The following is a 21,616-nucleotide window of genomic DNA, read 5'->3' as shown; positions in this document are numbered from 1 at the left end:
TTAGTTTTACCTATTCATAAAGTTGAATTATACAGTATAGATTCTTTTGTGTAAACCTTCTTTGACCAAACACGTTGTTCTTGAGATTAATCCATGTTTCATGTATAAGTAGCTCGTTCCTCTTTACTACTGAGTAGTAATCCATTGTCTGAAAATACCACAGTTTATTTAGGCCTTCTCCCTTTGATGAACACCTGGGCAGTTTTAAATTTTTGACTACTATAAATAAAGTGGCTATGAACATTCTTGTACAAGTCTGCTCAGACATATGTTTTGAATTTTCTTCGTCATAGAGTATGTATGTGTTTACTTTTGTAAGAAACTGCCAGACTTCTTCTTAGAGTATTTGTACCATTTTATATTTCCAACAACAGTATATAACAAAAGTTTCTTTATATCCTTGCCAGCATTTGGTGTTGCCAGTCTTAAATTTCAACCATTTTTGTGGATTTATAGTGTTTTCTCATTGTAGTTGCAATTTGCATTTCACTGAATAATGTGATATTCATTAATAATGTGATATTAGACATCTTTTCATGTACTTATCAGCTATATTTTGCTGTATTCACTGGTTGCCTTTTTCTTTTCTTAACAGTGGCTTTTGAAAACTAAACTTTTAAATTTGTGATGAAGTTTCAACTAACCAATTTTTTTTTCTTTTTTTGTGGCTTGTTTTATCCAAGAAATGCTCGCCTATTCAAAGTCACAAAGATTTTTTCTAAGTGTGCTTCTAGTTTTAATAGCTTTAGTGTTTACATTTAGGTCTGTGATCTATTTGAGTTACTTTGGTTTACAGTATGAGGTAAAGGTTAATGGTACTTTCTTTCATATGGATATGAACTATTTTAGTATAGTTTGTTGAAAAGATTATCCTTTTTGCATTGAGTTACTGGTGTAACATTTTTGAAAATCTGTCAACCGTGTATGTATAGAGATATTTCTGGACTCTAAATTCTGTTCCATTGACCTATAGCATTTTTCTGCAATACACTACTGCCTTGGTTATTCTAGTTTTATACTAATTCTTAAAATCCTATATGTGAACCCCCCTAAAGTTTAGGCCTTTGGGTTGTTCTGGTTCCTTTGCATATCTATTTGAAATTTAGCATCAGCTTCACATTTTGAATGGGACTGTATTTAATCTTTCTAACCAATCTGTGGTGAATTGTATTTTCATAATATTGAGTCTTCCAGTCAATGACTGTGGTATATTGCCCCATTTATTTAGGTCTTTAGTTTCTCTCAGCAGCGTTTTGTGGTTCTCGTCTTATAGGTCTTACATGTATCTTAATACATTTATTCCAGGGGTGCCTGGGTGGCTCAGTTGGTTGGGCGTCCGACTTCGGCTCAGGTCATGATCTCACGGTTCGTGGGTTCAAGCCCCGCATCGGGCTCTGTGCTGACAGCTCAGAGCCTGGAGCCTACTTCGGATTCTGTGTCTCCCTGTCTCTCTGACCCTCCCCCGTTCATGCTCTGTCTCTCTCTGTCTCAAAAATAAATAAACATTAAAAAATAAATAAATAAATAAATAAATAAATAAATAAATAAATAAATTTATTCCAGAGTATTTCAAGTTTAGTGATGTACTGTAAATAGAATTGTATTTCTTATCTCATTTTTGAATTATTTTTTGCTAATATATAGAAATATTGCTGTTTTTAACATTGTTGTTTCCTTGCAGTCTTGCTGAATTGAAATATTAGTTCCGTTAGCTTTTTTATACGTTCGTTAAGATTTCATATGTACATGATCCTGTCACCATCAAGTAAAAACGGTTTAAAAAAAATTTTTTTAATGTTTATTTATTTTGAGAGGGAGATAGAGTATGAGCCAGAGAGGGGCAAAGAGAGAGGGAGACCACAATCTGAAGCAGACTCCGGGCTCTGAGCTGTCAGCACAGAGCCCAATGCAGGGCTCGATCTCATGAACCACTAGATCATGACCTGAGCCGAAGTTGAACGCCTAACCAACTGAGCCACCCACACACCCCAAGCAAGAACAGTTTTACTTCTTCGTTTCCAATCTATATGCCTTTTATTATGATGGGCTTTTGTTTGTTTTGTTTTTATTTTTGTGCTTTATTTCAGGGTTAGGTCTTCTGGTAAAATGTTGACTAGAAGTAGTGAGAATGGATATCCTTACCTTGTTCCTGATTTGGGGGAAAAATATTTAGTCTTTTGCCATAAATTCTGATGTTGACTGTTGGTTTTTCATAAATGCCCTATTTAGGTTGACTGAGCCCCCTTCTCTGCTCCTAATCTGCTGAGTCTTTTTATCAGAAAGATTGTCAAATACTTTTTTGCTTCATTAATTGACCTGATATATATTAATTCTGTTAACATGATGAATAACATTGGTTGATTTTTCTGATAGTAAGTTCAGCCTTGTATATCTGAGTTAATGATATCTTATGGTCATGTATTACGCTTTTGCATTGCTGGATTCAGTTTGCTAGCATTTCATTGTGGATCTTTGCATCTGTTGTCATGAATGAATATGGTACTTCATTTTCTATTCTTGTAATGTCTTTGTGGGGTTTTGTTATCAGGGTATTCCTGACTTCATAAATTGAGTTGGGATGTTGGGACACCTAAGTGGCTCAGTCGGTTAAGCATCCAACTTCAGCTCAGGTCATGATCTCATGGTCCATGGGTTTGAGCCCCTCATCAGGCTCTGTGCTGACATCTCAGAGCCTGGAGCCTGCTTCAGGTTCTGTGTCTCCCTCTCTCTCTGCTCCTCCCCTGCTCGTAATCTGTCTCTCTCTCTCTCTCAAAAATAAATAAACATTAAAAAAATAAAAATAAATAAAATGAGTTGGGATGTGTTTCATTTTTCTCTCTTTCTTAAAGCTTCTTTAGGATTGATATTATTTCTTCCTTGAAAGATTGATGATAGCATTTATCAGTGAAGCCATCTGGACCTGGGGTTTTCTTTTGTGGAAGGTTTTAAATTAATGAATTCAATTTCAAAAGCTGCTCATGTTTTCTGTTTTTCTTAGTTGTTTTTTTTTCAATTTTTTTTTTTTTAACATTTGTTCATTTTTTGAGAGACAGAGAGAGATAGAGCACAAGCAGGGGAGAGGCAGAGACAGAGGGAGACACAGAATCTGAAGCAGGCTCCAGGCTCTGAACTGTCAGCACAGAGCCTGACACGGGGGCTCAAACTCACAAACTGTGACATCATGACCTGAGCCGAAATTGGCCACTTAACCGACTGAGCCACCCAGGCACCCCAGTTTTGTTTTTTAATGTTTTCTTTTTAAGTTTTTAATGTTTATTTATTATTTTGAGAAAGAGAGAGACAGATGTGAGTGGGGGAGGGGCAGAGAGGGAGACAGAATCTGAAACAGGCTCCAGACTCTGAGCTTTCAGCACAGAGCCCGACGCAGGGCTTGAACTCTCGGACCACGAGATCATGACCTGAGCCGAAGTCAGGTGCTTAACCAACTGAGCCACCCAGGCACTCCTATTTAATTATTTTTGAGAGAGAGAGGGAGATAGAATCTCAAGCAGACTCCGTGCTGTCAGCACAGTCTGATGTGGGGCTCTGAACTCATTAACCATGAGATCACAACCTGAGCCAAAATGAAGAGTCGGATGGATGATCAACCAAATGAACCACCCACGCTCCCCTGTTTTTCTTATTGGTTAATTTTAGGGACTCTAAAATTGTACGTGGATTTCTTTTTTTCCTTTTTTTTAAGATTTTGTTTTTCAAGTTATATCTACATCCGGTGTGGAGCTCGAACTTTCAACTCCGAAATCCAAAAAAAAAAAAAAAAAAAAGAGTTGCATGCTCTATTAACTGAGCCAACCAGGCACCCGGTAAAGTTATACGTGAATTTTCAACTATGCTGGCGTTGACACTCCTAACCCCAGCATTGTTCAAGAGTCAACTGTATGCTAACTAATTTGGATGTAAATTATAAAAAAATTTTTTTAATTAAATAAAAAATAAAATATTTAAAAAAATAAAGCAAACAGCAGAAATATGAGCACTGAATTTAACCAGAAAATAAGTAAGAAAATCACCTACAAACCCTTGCAGGAGACATCTATTTGAGCAAGGCAGAGAATTGTGGACCCTTTATGTGATGAAATATGTAAGTGAAGATATGTGGGTCTGTGTATGGATGCAAAGTGATTAAATTGGGTACTTACTGTTAAAAAAAAAGTCAACTGTACTTTCATTTTATTTATTTATTTAGCTATCTTTTTTTAAATTTAACTTTATTTTTTATTTTTTAAAATTTACATCCAAATTAGTATATAGTGAAGCAATGATTTCAGGAGTAGATTCCTTAATGCCCCTTACCCATTTAGCCCATCCCCCCTCCCACAACGCCTCCAGCAACCCTGTTTGTTCTCCATATTTATGAGTCTCTTGTTTTGTCCCCCTCCCTGTTTTTATATTATTTTTGTTTCCCTTCCCTTATGTTCATCTGTTTTGTCTCTTAAAGTCCTCATGTGAGTGAAGTCATATGATTTTTGTCTTTCTATGACTAATTTCTCTTTGCATAATACCCTCCAGTTCCATCCACGTAGTTGCAAATGGCAAGATTTTATTCTTTTTGATTGCCAAGTAATACTCCATTGTATATATATATACCACATTTTCTTTATCCATTCATCCATCGATAGACATATGGGCTCTTTCCATCCTTTGGCTATTGTCGATAGTGCTGCTATAAACATGGGGGTGCATGTGTCCCTTCGAAACAGCATACCTGTATCCCTTGTATAAATGCCTAGTAGTGCAATTGCTGGGTCATAGGGTAGTTCTATTTTTAGTTTTTTGAGGAACCTCCATACTGTTTTCCAGAGTGACTGCACCAGCTTGCATTCCCACCAACAATGCAAGAGAGACCCTCTTTCTCCACATCCTCGCCAACATCTGTTGTTGCCTGAGTTGTTAATGTTAGCCATTCTGACAGGTGTAAAGTGGTATCTCATTGTGGTTTTGATTTGTATTTCCCTGATGATGAGTGTTGTTGAGCATTTTTTTCATGTGTTGGTTGGCCACCTGGATGTCTTCTTTGGAGAAGTGTCCATTCATGTCTTTTGCCCATTTCTTCACTGGATTATTTGTTTTTTGGGTGTTGAGTTTGGTAAGTTCTTTATAGATTTTGGATACTAACCATTTATCTGATACGTCATTTGCAAATATCTTCTCCCATTCTGTCGGTTGTCTTTTAGTTTTAATGATTGTTTCCTTCACTGTGCAGAAGCTTTTTATTTTGATGAGGTCCCAGGAGTTCATTTTTGCTTTTGTTTCCCTTGCCTCTGGAGACGTGTTGAGTAAGAAATTGCTGCGGGCAAGATCAAAGAGGTTTTTGCCTGCTTTCTCTTCGAGGATTTTGATGGCTTCCTGTCTTACGTTGAGGTCTTTCATCCACTTTGAGTTTATTTTTGTGTATGGTGTAAGAAAGTGGTCCAGGTTCATTCTTCTGCATGTCGCTGTCCAGTTTTCCCAGCACCACTTGCTGAAGAGACTGTCTTTATTCCATTGGATATTCTTTCCTGCTTTGTCAAAGATTAGCTGCCCATACGTTTGTGGGTCCATTTCTGGGTTCTCTATTCTATTCCATTGATCTGAGTGTCTGTTCTTGTGCCAGTACCATACTATCTTGATGATTACAGCTTTGTAGTATAGCTTGAAGTCTGGGATTTTGATGCCTCCTGCTTTGGTTTTCTTTTTCAAGATTGCTTTGGCTATTCGGGGTCTTTTCTGATTCCATACAAATTTTAGGATTATTTGTTCTAGCTCTGTGAAGAATGCTGGTGTTACTTTGATAGGGATTGTGTTGAATATGTAGATTGCTTTGGGTAATATCGACATTTTAACAATATTTGTTCTTCCTATCCATGAGCATGGAGTCTTTTTCCATTTCTTTGTGTCTTCTTCAATTTCTTTCATAAGTTTTCTATAGTTTTCAGTGTATAGATTTTTCACCTCTTTGGTTAGATTTATTCCTAGGTATTTTATGGTTTATCTATCTTTTTTTTTTTTAATTTTTTTTTTCAACGTTTATTTATTTTTTGGGGGGACAGAGAGAGACAGAGCATGAACGGGGGAGGGGCAGAGAGAGAGGGAGACACAGAATCGGAAACAGGCTCCAGGCTCCGAGCCATCAGCCCAGAGCCCGACGCGGGGCTCGAACTCACAGACCGCGAGATCGTGACCTGGCTGAAGTCGGACGCTTAACCGACTGCGCCACCCAGGTGCCCCTATCTTTTTTTTTTTAATGACCGTCATAACTTTGACATTTATTTATTTATTTATTTTTAATATTTATTTTTGGGAGAGCACAAACGGGGGAGGGGCACAGAGTAGGGGACAGAGGATCCAAAGCAGGCTGTGCACTGACAGTGACAGCATTGAGCCCAATGTGGGTCTCAAACTCACAAACCATGAGATCATGACCTGAGCCAAAGTCGGGCACTCAACTCACTGAGCTGCCCAAGTGCCCCAACTGTACTTTCATTTTAAGTTCCTCTTTTAATTTCTATATTTTTAAGCTCAGATCTGAAAACTTTTCTCTCTTCTTTTTAAAAAAAATTTTTTTAATGTTTGTCTTTGAGAGACAGAGCACCAGCAGGGGAGGGGTAGAGAAAGAGGGAGACAAAGAATCTGAAGCAGACTCCAGGCTCTGAGCTGTCAGCACAGAGCCCTATGCAGGGCTTGAACTTACAAACCAGTAGATCATGACCTGAGCCGAAGTCGGCTGCTCAACTGAGTAAGCTACCCAAGTGCCCCAACTGTACATTCATTTTAAGTTGCCCTTTTAATTTCTGTATTTTTTATCTTAGATCTGAAACCTTTTTTCTCTTCTAATACAAGTACTTACCTTTAAAGCACTGCTTTAGTTGTATGATTTAAATAATCTTAAGTTTAGGGGCGCCTGGCTGGCTCAGTTGGTTAAACGTCCGACTTCAGCTCAGGTCATGATCCCGTGGTTTGTGAGTTCAAGCCCCGTGTCAGGCTCTGTGCTAACAGCTCAGAGCCTGGAGCCTGCTTCAGACTCTGTGTCTTCCTCTCTCTCTGCCCTACCCCCCTATTCGTGCTCAGTCTCTCTCTCTCTCTCTCAAAAATAAACATTAAAAAAATAAAAAATACGGTTATTAAATAATTTTAAGTTCATTGAGACTTGTTTATGACTCCGCATATGAATTATTTTGATGAAAGTTCTATCTGTGCTTGAAAAGAATGGGTATTCTGTTATTAGATGGAGTTATATATAAATGTCAGTTCATTCAATTTGTTATTGAACTATTTGAAGCAGTGTTAAGTCCTCTGTATTCTCACTGATTTTCTGTCTGCTTGTTCTATGCCTAACAGGGGAATATCTAAACCTCTAATTATCATTGTGAATTGGTTGGTTTCTCATTTTGCTTTTGTTTTTTGCTTGTGCATTTTGAAGCTGTTTTTATTTTTATTTGTTCTATGTTTATTTATTTTGGGAGAGAGAGTACAAGTGCGGGAGGGTCAGAGAGAGAGGGAGAGAGTATCCCAAGCAGGCTCTGCACTGACAGTGCAGAGCCCAACGTGGAGCTCGAGCTTGCGAACAATGAGATCGTGACCTGAGCTGAAACCATGAGTTGGACGCTTAACTGACTGAGCCACCCAGGTGCCCCTGAAGTTGAGTTCATACATACGTAGGGTTGTTATATCTTCTTGTTGAAATTACCCCTTCATTTATGCAATGTCTGTTGTTATGTGTGGCAGTATTCCTTGATCTGTAGTCTATTTGGTTTATATTAATATGACCATACCTGTTTTCTCCTGGTTTGTGTTTGCATGACCAATCTTTTTTCATCCTTTAACCTATGGCTCTCTTTATATTTATTTGAAGTGGATTTCTTTTCAATAGCATTAGTTAGGTCTTGCTTTTTTTTCTAGTTTGACAATCTCTACCTTTCCTTTGACATTTTTTAGTTTTGAATTATGTTTATATTAAATGTAATTTTTAGGGGCACCGGAGTGGCTCAGTCAGTTAAAGCATTCAACTTCAGCTCAGGTCATGATCTCACGGTTTGTGAGTTCGAGCCCCACGTCGGGCTCTGTGCTGACAGCTTGGAGCCTGGAGCCTGCTTCAGATTCTGTGTCTCCCTCTCTGTCTGCCCCTCCCCCACTTGCACTCTGTCTCTCTCTCAAAAATAAATAAACATTAAATAAATAAATAAATAAATAAATAAATAAATGTAATTTTTAACATAGCTTGACTTAAATAAATGCTGTTATTTAGGGGCGCCTATGTGGCTCAGTCAGTTGAACATCTGACTTTGGCTCAGGTCATGATCTCATGGTTCATGAGTTCGAGCCCTTCATCGGCCTCTGTAGTGACAGTTCGGAGCCTGGAGCCTGCTTCAGATCCTGTGTCCCCCTCTCTCTCTGTCCCTCCCCTACTCATGCTCTGTCTCACTCACTCTCTCAAGAATAAACATTAAAAAAAAAATTTTAATATGTTATTATTTGTTATCTGTTTGTCCTAACTGTGGTTTGTACCTTTTTTCTTTCTCTGCTGCCTTTATCTTCATTTGAATTAATTGAGGTTTGGTTTGGCTTTTGTCTTAGAATTTTATGTTAACATCACTAATGATTTATCTCTGTTGTTTTACTTTTTTGTGTGTGTGTTTATTTCCTATTTTATTTTATTTTATTTCTTTCTGTACTCGATTTTCCATCTGATATCATTTTTCTTACTATAGAATTTCTTTATCATTTCTTTTTTTTTTAATGTTTATTTATTTATTTTTGAGAGAGAGTGTAAGCACAAGCAGGGAAGGGGCAGAGAGAGGGAAAGGGAGACACAGAATCTGAAACAGACTCCAGGCTCTGAGCTATCAGCACTGATCCTGATGTGGGGCTTGAACCCATGAACCATGAGATCATGACATGAGCCAGAGTTGGATGCTCAACTGACTGAGTTACCCAGGCGCCCCTTTTATCACTTCTTATAGTGCAGTTCTGGTGGTGATTAGTTCTTTCATTATTTATTTCTCTGAAACAGTCCTTATATTTCTCTTGATTTTTTTTTAACCATGGGTTATGTAGGAATATGTTGTTTTGTATCTAAATATTCAAGTTATCATTATCTTACTGATTTCTCTGTTAATTCCTTTGTGGTCAGGTAATATACCTACTATGGTTTGAGTCCTTTTAAGTTACTGAGACTTGCTTTATCATCCAGATTGTCATCTATTATGGTAAATGTTCTATGGGCACTTGAAATAAACATACATGCTGCTACTGTCATATTGTCAGATGAAGAGTTCTGTAAATATCTGTTATAATGTAGTTCACAGTTTTTGTATTGTTACTGATTTTCTGAATGCCGTTCTATTAATTATTGTGATTTGTAATTCGTGTTTTCTTTTTTCTCTGAGTAATTTTAAGATTTTTCTCTTCATATTGATTTCCTATAATTTGGTAATTGTGTACCTTGATAGGGTTTTCATTGTTTCTTTTTTTCTTGGGGTTCCTTGAGCATCTTGGATATATAGAATAGTTTTGGAATATTTTAGAATACTTGATTTATTCAAATATTTTTCTCTCTTCCTCCATTGTCTCTAGAACTTAGTTACATATATATTAGACAACCTGTTACTAACCTTCAGATCACTTCATTTGCTCCTCATTAAAAAAAAGTCTCTTTCTGTTTCAGTTTCTATTGCTGTGTCTTCAAGTTCACTGATGTTTTCTTCCACAGCATCTAATATGCTGTTAATCCTCTCCATTTAGTTTTTTGTTTCAGGAATTACATTTTTCTCATTCCTAGAAGTTCTGTTTGATTCTTTTAATATTTTCCAATTCTCTTCTCATTTTGTTTTCTTTGTGCCCTTAAATGTATGTGTAAGAGCTAAAGTCCTTGTCTGCTAATACTATATTCTCTATCATTTACAGCTTTGTTTTTATGATTTTTCCTACTGGTTAGGGGTTTTGTATTACTAACTTTTTGTATGTTTAGTAATTTTTCTTAGAGTGTGTGCATTGTGAGTTTTATGATGTTCAATTCTAGACTTTGTTGTCTTTCTTTAAAGAATGTTGGACTTTATTCTAGCAGGAGTTAAATCACTTGCACATTTCTTTGACTTGTTTTGTTTTGTTTTGTTGTTTTTTTGAGAGGTCACAAGTGAATGAAGGGCAGGGAGAGAGGGAGAAGGAGAGAGAGAGAGGGATTCTTCCCATGAGTGGCAGAGAGAGAGAGGGAGAGAAACAGAGAGAAGCAGGGCTCACCTGAAGTGGGACTCATGTTCACCCAAAGCAGGGCTCTTGTTCACCCCATGTGGTACTACTTGTGGTCACCTGAAGTGGGGCTGTAGCTCACCTGAAGCAGGGCATAAGCTCACCCAAAGTGGGACATGAACTCACCCCATATGGATTCTAACAAACCATGAGATCATGACCTGAGCTGAACTCAGATCCTTAACCAACTGAGCCACCCAAGCACCCCTCTTTGACTTTTCATGGCTTGTTTTCAAGCTTTTTAAGGTAGCTTTTAGAGTAATGTTAACTTATCAATATACGACAAGGGATGATGTTTCTGGGATGTCTTTCATATGTCCTCTGTTTCCACAGATAAATCTTCTCTACTCTAGGAGGTGTTTGGTCAGAACTCAAACATCTCTCAGCCCTGTGTGAGCTGAGAGAATTGTTCACCTTACAATAGTCCACCAGTAGTTCTTGTTTTTTGTTTTTTTCTTCTTTTAGGGGTTTAGAACATTTCTTTTTTTGTCTCTCCTCATAATATTTAGTGTGGTAATACAAAAATGTGGTCTTTATAATTGTAATGAGTAAAGCCTACAAGCTGAAGGAGATAAAAGTGACATTTGAGTATATGAACTGTCATGTGGGATGCATAGAAAAGTAGTGACTTATTTCTCCAGGGAATTTTAAATGAGTGGCAAAATTATAATATATAGAAATTACCAAGTAAAGAAGAATTTCCAAGTGAGAACAACCTGATATTTAAAATTCTCTTTCTTTTGCTTCCATGCAATTACAAAAAGTTGGTTTTTTTCCCTTTTTCTTTGACTATTCCTTTTTTTTTTCCCTGCTATTATTTCTTCTCCCTTTCTAGGGACTCTTTTTTTTCTTTCATCACTCTCTTTGCTAATATTTTTAGACATCTCATCCATTTTCTTGGTTTATATTTATCTCCATGCAGATTATATGCGTGTTTACATATACTGCCCACACCTGTCTTCCGAGATGCAGACTTGAATTTTCGAATTCCTGTTGAGGGGTAGTTCAATTTGTATTACCCTATTACTTCAAATAAATATACCAAAAACCTGAAGCTTTATACTCTCTCCAAATTATTTCCTCTCTTCTCTTTTTCTCTCAGTGGATCCCGGCTCTTGTCTTATGTCACCTGTTCCTAAAGCCTTACAGTCAGCCATCTTTGACACCTCCGTCATATAATTAATTTCCAAGCCTCATTAATTTGCCTTTTTCAGTGCTTCTCATGTCTTTCCTCTCATTCTGAGTTCTGCTGTAACATCTATTTATTCATTAATTTAACAATTACTTGTTAAAGTCCTGTATGTGCAGGGACTTTTCCCATAACAAATAGGAATTATATGATTTCTACAAGATAACAGAATGCTCAGAAATGATAGGACCCAATAAGTACTTGTGAAATGACTCACTAAATGAATATATTAGGTTGAACTATATGAAACTGTCATTTTTTAAGGTCACAGTGGCCAAATGTCAGCAATTTCAAATGTCCAACAGATACACTACTAAGAATCATACTAACATGAAGGAAAGAAATACATACTAAGTTATTTCTAATGCTGTTAATGTTGTATATAACTTCTTTCATTAAACTATAAAACTTGACTTTTCTCTTCTTTGCCTACCAGGAAACGCGAAATTATCCAGAATCATACCCACAACTGCCGAGGGATGAAACAGTGGAAAACCCTCATCTCCAGAAGCACATTCTGGAATTAGCGTCCATTCTGGATGTTCGAAACGTGTTCCTCGAGAGTACCATAGATGACTATTAAAACAAAAACCCTCTTGTTGAAACAATTTTTCATTTGCCACAGATTTTACATGGTGCAGTTTTATAATGTGATGACAGACACATAGTGGTGTTACTTAGTTTTAATTTTTTTAATTTAAGGCCACCATTTTAAAAACAAACAAAAAATTGTTCAAACTTTTAGGGTAACCATTTTAAAATACAGTCTTTCAAGTCTTTTAAAAAACTCAATTAATCTTGGAATTTTTACTTTTCAGTTTTGAGGTACAGCTGCTTACCTCCAACATTTAACCCTACACACAAACAGTCACTGTTCTCACCCTCAGAAGAGTAAATCATTTATTTTTATATAATGAGGAAAATCCAGCTCTTGTACTTGGACCTTAAATGTGTGGATTTAGGAAATATCTCATTGTTCACAAAGATGAAACTAGCCAGCATGGACTGTTAAAAATCAAGAACAGAGTCTTTCCATAATATTTCTTTTCATTCCAACTTAGTAGGGTAGTCAAATGTATGATTCTTTGAAGAATAATCAAGGCAATTTTTGAAATCATTTAATTCATTAAATACTGTCACAATTTCGGAAACTGTATAGGATCGATTTGCATCTTAAATTTTTAATTGGAGTCTTAAGATGATAAATATCACTTGGAATGTGTGATCCCTGTGCTATCATGAGCTATGCTGGCATATTTTGTTTTCTTTATAATCTGAATACTGGAAATGACAAAAAGTATTTCAGTCAGAAAATCAGATTGTTGGTTTCATAATACGATTTTTCCATGAGGAATTCTATTTAAACTCTTAATTCACGATATCAGGTTTAAAGATTATCCAGATTGAAGGCTGTGGCATATAGTACAGAGTTTATAATCTTTTTGCCTAGTTCACATTTATGAAACTTCAAAGTCAGAGATGTCAGTAATTTTAGTTGGGGGCAACTGAATTGTTTAGTTTAAAATGGAAGTAACTTTTGCATTGACAATTTGGAAATAAGATTTTTAAGAACTCCTTATATTTAATATTTTATATTCATGCACAAGTTTTTTTATTATTTTAAATAGGACTCCGTATATAATACAAAGATTTTTTGTTCTTTCTTCTCTGTCATCCCCTTCATAATTTCATATGCATTAGCTATGATGTTTTGGATTTTTTCCCCCTTCTTTTGACTCGACAGCATTCAAGTTCCGAAATCTGTGAATCAAAAGCCCTTCTACCTAATTTTCTCTTCAGGCTCACATGCTACCTCTGGCAGTTCCAGGGGACATAAGGTGATTGCTTTTGGTGCCTCTTTCCTGTGTCCTTAGGGAAATTTTACTGTAATATTTTTAGCTTGGTTTTCATTTCAGGCATAGGAAATTATTTGGGTCTAACTTATTCATATACCTGTTCCAATTTGATGATTTTTTTCATCTGAAATCTTGAAATCGTTGTTCTTAGGTTTGGGGGACTTTGTGATATTTCATTAATTTTTTCTCATTGTTTTTGTTTGTTCTTTTAAACATTATTTCAGAAAGCTTTAGAAAACTTATCCTGGAGGGAGATTTCCTTTGCCCATTGGGTTGTTTTTCTTTATCAGATAAAGACTGTTTTTCCCATTTTTCAGTACCTTAATAAACTTAATAGCTTTCCTTCCATAACAGTGTTCACCTGGATTACAGCAATAGACTGACCTCTTGTTTCAATTCCCCTGAAGTTCTGTGCCAGTAACATACCTAACAACACGTACTTTTCTGACTTCTGATGCTTAAAATAGTATTTATCCTCCTGAGCTTTATTCTTACCTGTTTTTAGCAGAAAGAACACTGATCTGAGAACTAGGAGACCTGAGTTCTTGTCCTGGCTTTCTTGGTAACTAGCTTTATGCCCTTTGACAAGTGTCTTCATGTTTCTGTTTTATAGTATTCTCATCTATAAAGCAAAGACATTGGCCCAAGGTCCTATTCAGTTCTCTGGTTCTATAATTAAAATTTGGATTCCAAATAATTCATTTCCCTACCCCTGACACCTGGAAAACTAGTTTCCGTGATTTTAGCATAAACATTTTCTTTTCTAAGTCATATTTAACTTGTCTTTATTCATGAAAGTATTTGGGTCTCAGTTAATGTAAAAACTAATCTCTTGAAGAAATTAGAGCTTTTGCAATTAGAAACATGTTTGTCCAAGAACAAGGGGTCTTAGAAATCACAAGTTTAGATGATGACATTGTTTCTTGAGCTGATAGTAATTTCCTATTGGTAGTTAAAAATCTAAAATGAGCCAAAGTGATCTTGAATCTTCAAAAGAGGAAAACTGTGCTAGAAAATTCTAAACCGTTGTTTCATTCATGCCTTCAAAAGAACATGGTACTGAACAACAGCTAGACTCCAGATTTTGGTCTAGGCATTGGGAAAGCAAACAAATTAGGTTTAAAATTCCTTGTCTTCATGAAGTTTACATTTTAGGAGGAGAAGCCAGGCAATAAACATAATGAGTAAGTAAATTTATATTAGACAGTTGTAAGTAGTATGAGGAAAATTTGAGCATGGTAAGGGAAACGATTCAGTTGTTTCTGGACGAACAGTGTCTGAGTGATCAGGGTAGGCCTTATTGAGATTACATTTGTGCAAACACTTCATGGTTTTTTTTTTTACACTTTTTATTGTGAAAACTTTAGGCAAACTTAGAATTTAGCAAATTGTTTTATACCCATCACCCAGCTTCTACATTTTAAGACATTACTTTAATCAAGGAAAAAGAAATATAAAAGGACAATCACCTATAAACGATGGCAAATAATCTCTTTTTCAATGCATACTGCTCCCCTTTATAAATATAAAAATATTAAGCCCTTTATTTATTTAATTTTAGAATTCATAGAAATTTAAACATTGGAACTAAGAACAAAGCAAAGCAATGGGAAAAAGCACTTCTTTGTTTTCAAATTGCACAAACTCCCCCTGGAGATTCTGATAGTCTCTCACCTCCCTTAAGAATCACTGCAAACAGAAACAAAGCGCGTAAGATTGCGAGAAGTCACTTACATACAAAACAATGTTAAGCACAACGGAATTATTTTCTCTTTCATTAATTATGTATTTCTGAAGGTAAAGCAGCTAATTTATCTCTTTCTCAGAAGAGAAATCTGAGACCCCAAAAAACTATAGGTTTATTCATAGTGGCAGAGCTAGAGCTGAAACTCAAATCTCCTAACCTCAGCCCAGTCTTACTAGTAGCTCAGGTTGATTTCTATAATGAACAAGAAAAGAATAATTAGAGATTTATATTTTGGCACAAAAGGTTATGGTATTTTAAAATTATATCAAATATTGAAACCAGGAAATCAGTCATCCCTAGCAAATTTTTATTAATTATAAGAAATCCCCAAGCCAAACAATTTAGTCTTGATTCTAGCCAGGATATATTTTTTGTATGTGTGTGTGTGTGTTTTCCTCCTAGGAAGTGGTGCTCTCAAAACCTCTCAAAGCACATAGAATTTATTGTACCCTTTATATTTTTACCAAGTTGAAATGTTTTGAGATTATAGAAGCAAAGTGCAATCTAGTCGTGGCTGAAATTTTCCTGATACAGGATCTGGGTTTTCTTTTTTTCCTTACTTGTGGCTACTGCCCCTTATTTTCTTCTTGTAATAGAATTCTCTGAAACAGATTAGGTGGTAATTGTACTGAGTTTCATTGAGGAAAAAGCATCCAATCTGATTCATATAGCAATTGTGGGGTTTTCTTTAGCTTTCTTCTCCAACTTGAATCTCTGACCAGTATGACTTCGTAACTTTGTCTCTTAGAAGGGATTTGGACTCGGTTGAAAAATCTTGTAGTAATCCACGGGGACTTGTAATCAGCCTGATATATACAGAACATTCTGGACTGGAAATAGAGTAAGGTGCCAAGGTGTGTAGACTTGGCTAGTGCCAGTGATTCAGAACCACCTCCCTACCCTAAGTGAGTAAAAAGATTTGATACGAATATGAATGGTATGAATCTCCTGGTGATATTTTGGGTGTGTATGTTGCTGTGTGTGTTTGGAGAGTATAAAGGGTATTTACATTGAGGGCTCTTTTGTTGACCTTATTTATTTGAAAATCCTATTTTATTTGTAATCGCATGTGTATATTTTTGTGATGCTAAATGCAATCTCTGTGTATACTTTTTTGTATATATGTACATATTTGTAAATATATTGGTATGCAGTGATACAGTATGTGTATATTATATACCCATACCCATTGTGGGCTGAATTTATTTAAGTTCTGTGAGGACATCATAGTGGCATTGTTCATGCTGCTGTAATTAGGTTGTGGCTGTATCTCATTCATGAGCCTCTATTTTGAGGGGCTTGTGTTTGGGTAAAATTGGCTAATTTGGAGTTGGAATTAGGATATGAAAACCTTAAAAGAAAGCAGGATATTCTTAGCTTTAAATCATCTGCCAATTTCCATTTAAACTGATGACAAATTAGTGATATAAACCTGAAAAACCTTAGTGTGTGAAATGGAGACACCAGCAGGTTCTTAAGCTATATTAGTCCTTTATTTTCTTGACCCATAGTTGAGTATTATTACTGAGTAGTATTTATGTTAAGAATTAAGGGGCTGTGGAAAAATGACTTTGATCACATTTCAAGATAGATAGGAAACTGTCCTTTAAATTGAGAGATTTGTTTTATAGTTGCCATGCCCATACCTGATGCTAAATTTTAATTTTGGAACAGTTTTTTCACCAATGTGTCTCATTTTATATCTGTCTCTGTGAGGCAGAGAAAGGGGCATTATTAGCAAGGGGAAGGCTTTACCTTGGTGGGGTGGGATTTAATAAGGAACAGGAGAGTATTAATCTGTATATTTGCAGCAGCTGTGATTAATTTAGTCCTGTCTTGGCATTTCCTACTCTAGATTTTTCTTATCGGAGTTGCATATCAGAGATGAGTAGGCTCATCTGAGGAAATGGCTTTCAGTGAATAAAATGCCTCCAGTCGTATTTCTTTGTCTCTATGAGACCACTTGTGTTCTGCAAATTGATGATATATTCACACATGAAATAGGAGTCTTAATATTAGATGCATGGCGTGCTATAAAATCCGGGCCTCCAAACCGCTACCAAGGATGATGGGGGTGGGGGGGGGCGGGGGGATATCCTCTTAGACGATAGTAAATATGTGCAGTGCCAACATGTGAACCTATGGAATATCATAGAGCATCGATTCTCAGTTACTCCTGTCTTCACCTGGCATGTATATTTGCATGGAAGAGTGTGGGAGATGTTTAATACACACTTGAATACATTCACCGCAAAAATTAAGTAGAGGTTATTTTTGCATGATAAAATATAACTGCAAAACAACTGTTTGCTCCATTATTTTTCAGAGACTGAATCTGATATAATATTAAATTTTCTTAAATAGAGAAGTTAGTTTTACCACCCAACAAATGTCACATTTGCCTCTTCACTATATTTTGTAATAAAAATCCCAACTATTCATAACACTTCTCAATTACAGTATTAAATTTAAAATAAAGTTATAATTGCCTTTTTCTTGAGTAAATCTTAAAATTTGGTAATGTGCTATTTCTGAAAAATCAGTGAAAAATGTCCATAGTGTCTAACATTCTGTTGTTTTAGTAACCAAATCATTTATTGCAGTTGGAGTAGCAGAGCAGATGTTATGCTATTTAAAATTCACAGAACTGACTCAGGCGCAGTATGGACGTTAATTTGAGGAAAGGAGCAGCAACAAAAAGTGCAGTAGTTGAGATTGACATTGTGACTATGACCTCTGTCTTTAACAGTCGTAAAGCCAGTTGCTTGGCAGTTAAATAAGGTAAGAATGCTTAGGAAGCCAAGCCCTTTCCCCCATTCTGTGCTCTTAGACATTGATATGCTATTCCTATTCATGCTGAACCTCCCAGTGTTTCCTGGATAACGTGACCACTTTGCCTTTAGAAAAAAAGGCAATTCATCTTCCTCAAACTAAAATTTCAAAACACTCTATTACACTGTGTTCCAGCTTCACTGAGTTTTTGAGCAGACTAATTAAGCATGCCTTGTGTTTAGGGAAAAATAATTGATGTGTGAATGGAATCAATCACCTATCGAAGGGAAGGGTGTCAGGATAACGTAGAGGGACATACCCTTAAATTGAGTAAAGATACATGCATTAAATTAAACTAATTTGTTGGTGCCATAGGGATATAAGTCTGTAAATATGAAATGTTTTCTTAAGCTAAAATTGGTATTTTTCACTTATTAGGTTGGTGTAGCTTTGTTAATTTCTTTTGTGTTTTCTCTAAAAGTTATTACTTCTCAAACTACTGTCAGCAGTGTGATTTTTTAAAAACATTATTCAAACAGTTAGATTCAGAGTTTTTTAATAGTTTGAAGTATATCTTATTAATTCTGCACTCCAGATTCACTTAAGCCTGAAATTGATCGTAAAACATACTACATATTAGGAATATTTTCCTAGACAATCATCTTTTTGGGCATGGTATTGTTTATTGAGATACTGGTAATTTCAGGGTTCAGACTTTTACTTTTCTGATAGGCTTATGGAATGAAAGTTAATAGAGTGGAGTGATTTTATCACTTTCAGAATGAGATCAGGAATTATAGCTAGCCTTCCTACAGGTCTGCAGTAAACAGTATTTAAATTTTTTTTATCACTAGCATTCTTTTCTGAAGCTGTTGTGAATGTACACTTGTCTGTGATGAAAATTAAGGTTTGTGAACATTAAAATTTGTTTTCTCAAACATCAAATCAGTATGATCAACTACTATAAAATGTGAAATGATATGATAATCCCAAAGTAAATACTTCCAAACCATAGAAAAATAACCACTGCATTTAAAAATTTTTTATTCCTGCCCTCCTTTGCATGTCATGACTTCCTCCTAAATTATGTGTTGTGATGTATTAAAGATCTGCAGAAAAAAAATTACTTAGAATGTTTAGGGCAATAAGAATTTTTATTATTTCCTGAAGAATGAGGGTGTGTGTGTTTTTTTTTTTTAGCTCTTAGTATCTTATTAAAAATAAATTTAACGGTTCAGTAAAATATTTGAGGACTTTGTAGCTTTTTCTAGTTCTCTGGATACATTCCTTTTGCCACATAGACCATATGGCTAGTTCTCCAATGATTTTTTTGTTTGTTTTTAGTAAACCTTGCTGTTTAACAATCAGAGAGTCTTATATTTTGGACACTTCTCCCAGTTGGGGTAGACAGGACTTAGGCAGATACAATGCCCTAACATTTTCACAGTAGAGCTTACAAGTCAAGGAAATTATCCAAATAGGTTATCTTCATGTGTAGCACCAGTACAAATAGTGGTTTTATTAATCATTGAATCAGATGAAGCAGTTATAAATCATTTCTTACTTTAAAGATTATTGTCATTTCAGTCCACATTGTTATTTTCTCTGATCAGTTTCCATTGTCAAGTTGAATATATCCTTTTTCTTTATTCAAATCATCACTAAAAGTTAAGCTAATCAAATAGGAGTTAAAATAAGTTGTGTTTGATCTTTTTCCCTGAAAATAATGGTGAACCTACTATCTAGCTTATGGATATCAGGCATAAATGCCCTTGTTTCAATCATAGCAGAAATTACATTTGGAGAATACAATTACTTGATTTTGTGGTAGTGTGAAATACTTTTTAAAAATTGTGCTTGTCTGTAACTGAAATGTTATAGAATTGTAACACTATAGGGATTATAGAGTTATATCTATTAGCTCTCCTCAAGAGATTGAAGCACAATAATTTTCATGTAACAGTTCTTATCCAAGTGCTGCTAATCCGTGTGCAAATAACGAAGCTATTTGGTTGCCTATCTAGCTATTGATAAATCACTGTAATCCTTGAGACATAGTCTTGTTGCTCATTTGTATTAAATTTTTAGTATTGTGGGTTAATATTTTAGATCAAAATTCATCAACTCAGCTCTGTGAGACAGCAAACCATTTGGATTCATTAGCTTTATATGTTACCAGTAGAATAAATTTTGAAGGGGCTGTTTACTACCAATGACTAAGGGGGAAAATTATATCGTCAATTATCATTTGACTTGAGCATTTGTGGTATTGTGAAAGTCTTATTTGTTGTGTTTCTGAATTGCTTAAGCCATACATACATACTCCTAAAGATGTTTTCCTGTTGTGTTCCTTTTCAGTAGCCTTTTACTGCTGTGTCTGTTATGATTAGTACTTCATAGATTTTAGAAACTGAGAAGTTACTGAAACATGTTATTTCCTTGAGTTCATCACTTTTGACTCTTGTATGATATGTGATTTGTCATAAAGGATAGCAAGCCTTTCACTAACTACTTCACTAAATGAATTTCAGAGTAAACACTGTGATTATGCAGAGTGGATTCAGTAGGCCCTTGTCTTTCCAATGTTTTCTTCTGTTACAGTGCCTGCCACCTTAAGGGCACTTAAACGCTAGAGGATGGAAAGTTAAACATTGTTGTTTTGATGTTTATTGAAAAATAAGATTACAGAATATTTGATTTTTGTTGTCAGTGTATTGAAAACATTTTTGCATTGATAAATGTTCTTTAGGAATGTGACTACATTCATCAGGTGTGAACTCTTGTAAATGAATTTTGTATCTTGAATCCACGTGTATATTAAGTGTATCATCAATATAAAAATAAACATTATTTGCTTAAAATTTTTGGTCCTTCTTCAGGATTGTTAACAACATACGTGCTAAACTATTAGGGTTTGCTTCTTTCAGGTAACACCTCAGACACTTCAGACTGTCTTGAAGTCCGTAGGTTCAATGTTTAATCTTCTAGTTGATTAAGTTTTTCTTTGGAGTCCTAGTCTTGGTTTGTTCCACCGCCCTGCTTGCGGTGGTCAAAACTGAGACACGCGGAGGGAAGACTGTTTGGGAGGTGGAGGGTGGAAGCTGCTGACTTTCCTGCTGGTTTTGGGTCTTGGTCGAGAACAAGAGCGACTTAAGTGTAGAATGTCTGTCTTGGTTGGCACTGAGGAGTCCAGAGACCCGACGTAGGCTACCAATTTGCAGGGTAACTTTGAACGAGGCAGTTTTGCCTCTCTGGACTTTGCTCAACTGTCGAAAGTTGGAGGCCCATTAGCAGATCCGAAATGAACGTAGTGGGCTGCCACCAGCTTGTTTATTAGTGAAATGCAATATATCGAAGTGCATTATGTAAGGGCCTGATTCTGGAAGCGCTTCTATCAATGGTACATTATGTGTGTCCTGGGTTGCGATATAAATCGTGTAACTTGCAGCAGGTCATAGGCACAAAAGTTACAACACTCAATCACGAGGCGCGAAGACCGAGTTCTAGTTTCTGGAGCCACAGGCTTGCAGGGATTACTACAAAGTGACAAGAGGGCCGTGTACGGTGCAGTGGGATTGGGATGCGGAGAGCGGAACGGAAACTCCCAGCCGGCTGAGCGCAGTCACGGCTTCGGGGTTTCTAAACCTCACAGCACACGCTGGCCCCACGGCACCAATTGGGGGATTCCCCTTCTGCCAGCAGGCTCCTCCCACTCCCCCCCCCCCGCTCCGCACCGCCCCCTTAAAACAACAACAACAACAACAACAACAAGAAAGGCTTTGGCCACCCAGTCATCGTCCACATGTC

The 21,616-nt window shown here is 36.1% G+C and overlaps 1 protein-coding gene across 4 annotated transcripts in view; it reads left to right on the top strand.

Moving 5' to 3' along the window:
• The window catches only part of SCAI (suppressor of cancer cell invasion), a 157,174-nt gene extending 136,504 nt beyond the window's left edge, over positions 1-20,670 (top strand). For 3 of the 4 annotated variants that reach the window (XM_045043270.1, XM_023242707.2, XM_045043271.1), the window contains one exon: positions 11,871-20,670. In XM_045043270.1, coding sequence (XP_044899205.1) covers positions 11,871-12,017 — 147 coding nt within the window. In that variant the 3' untranslated portion in view covers positions 12,018-20,670. The remainder of the gene's footprint in view (positions 1-11,870) is intronic. The other variant, XR_006588948.1, reaches the window with a different exon arrangement.
• Positions 20,671-21,616: the final 946 nt, after the last annotated feature.

The sequence above is a fragment of the Felis catus genome, chromosome D4, assembly GCF_018350175.1.
Source record: "Felis catus isolate Fca126 chromosome D4, F.catus_Fca126_mat1.0, whole genome shotgun sequence".
NCBI classification, from domain to species: Eukaryota; Metazoa; Chordata; class Mammalia; order Carnivora; family Felidae; genus Felis; species Felis catus.
The sequence above is the reverse complement of the archived record's forward strand: the minus strand, read 5'-3'. Positions and strand labels throughout refer to the sequence as shown.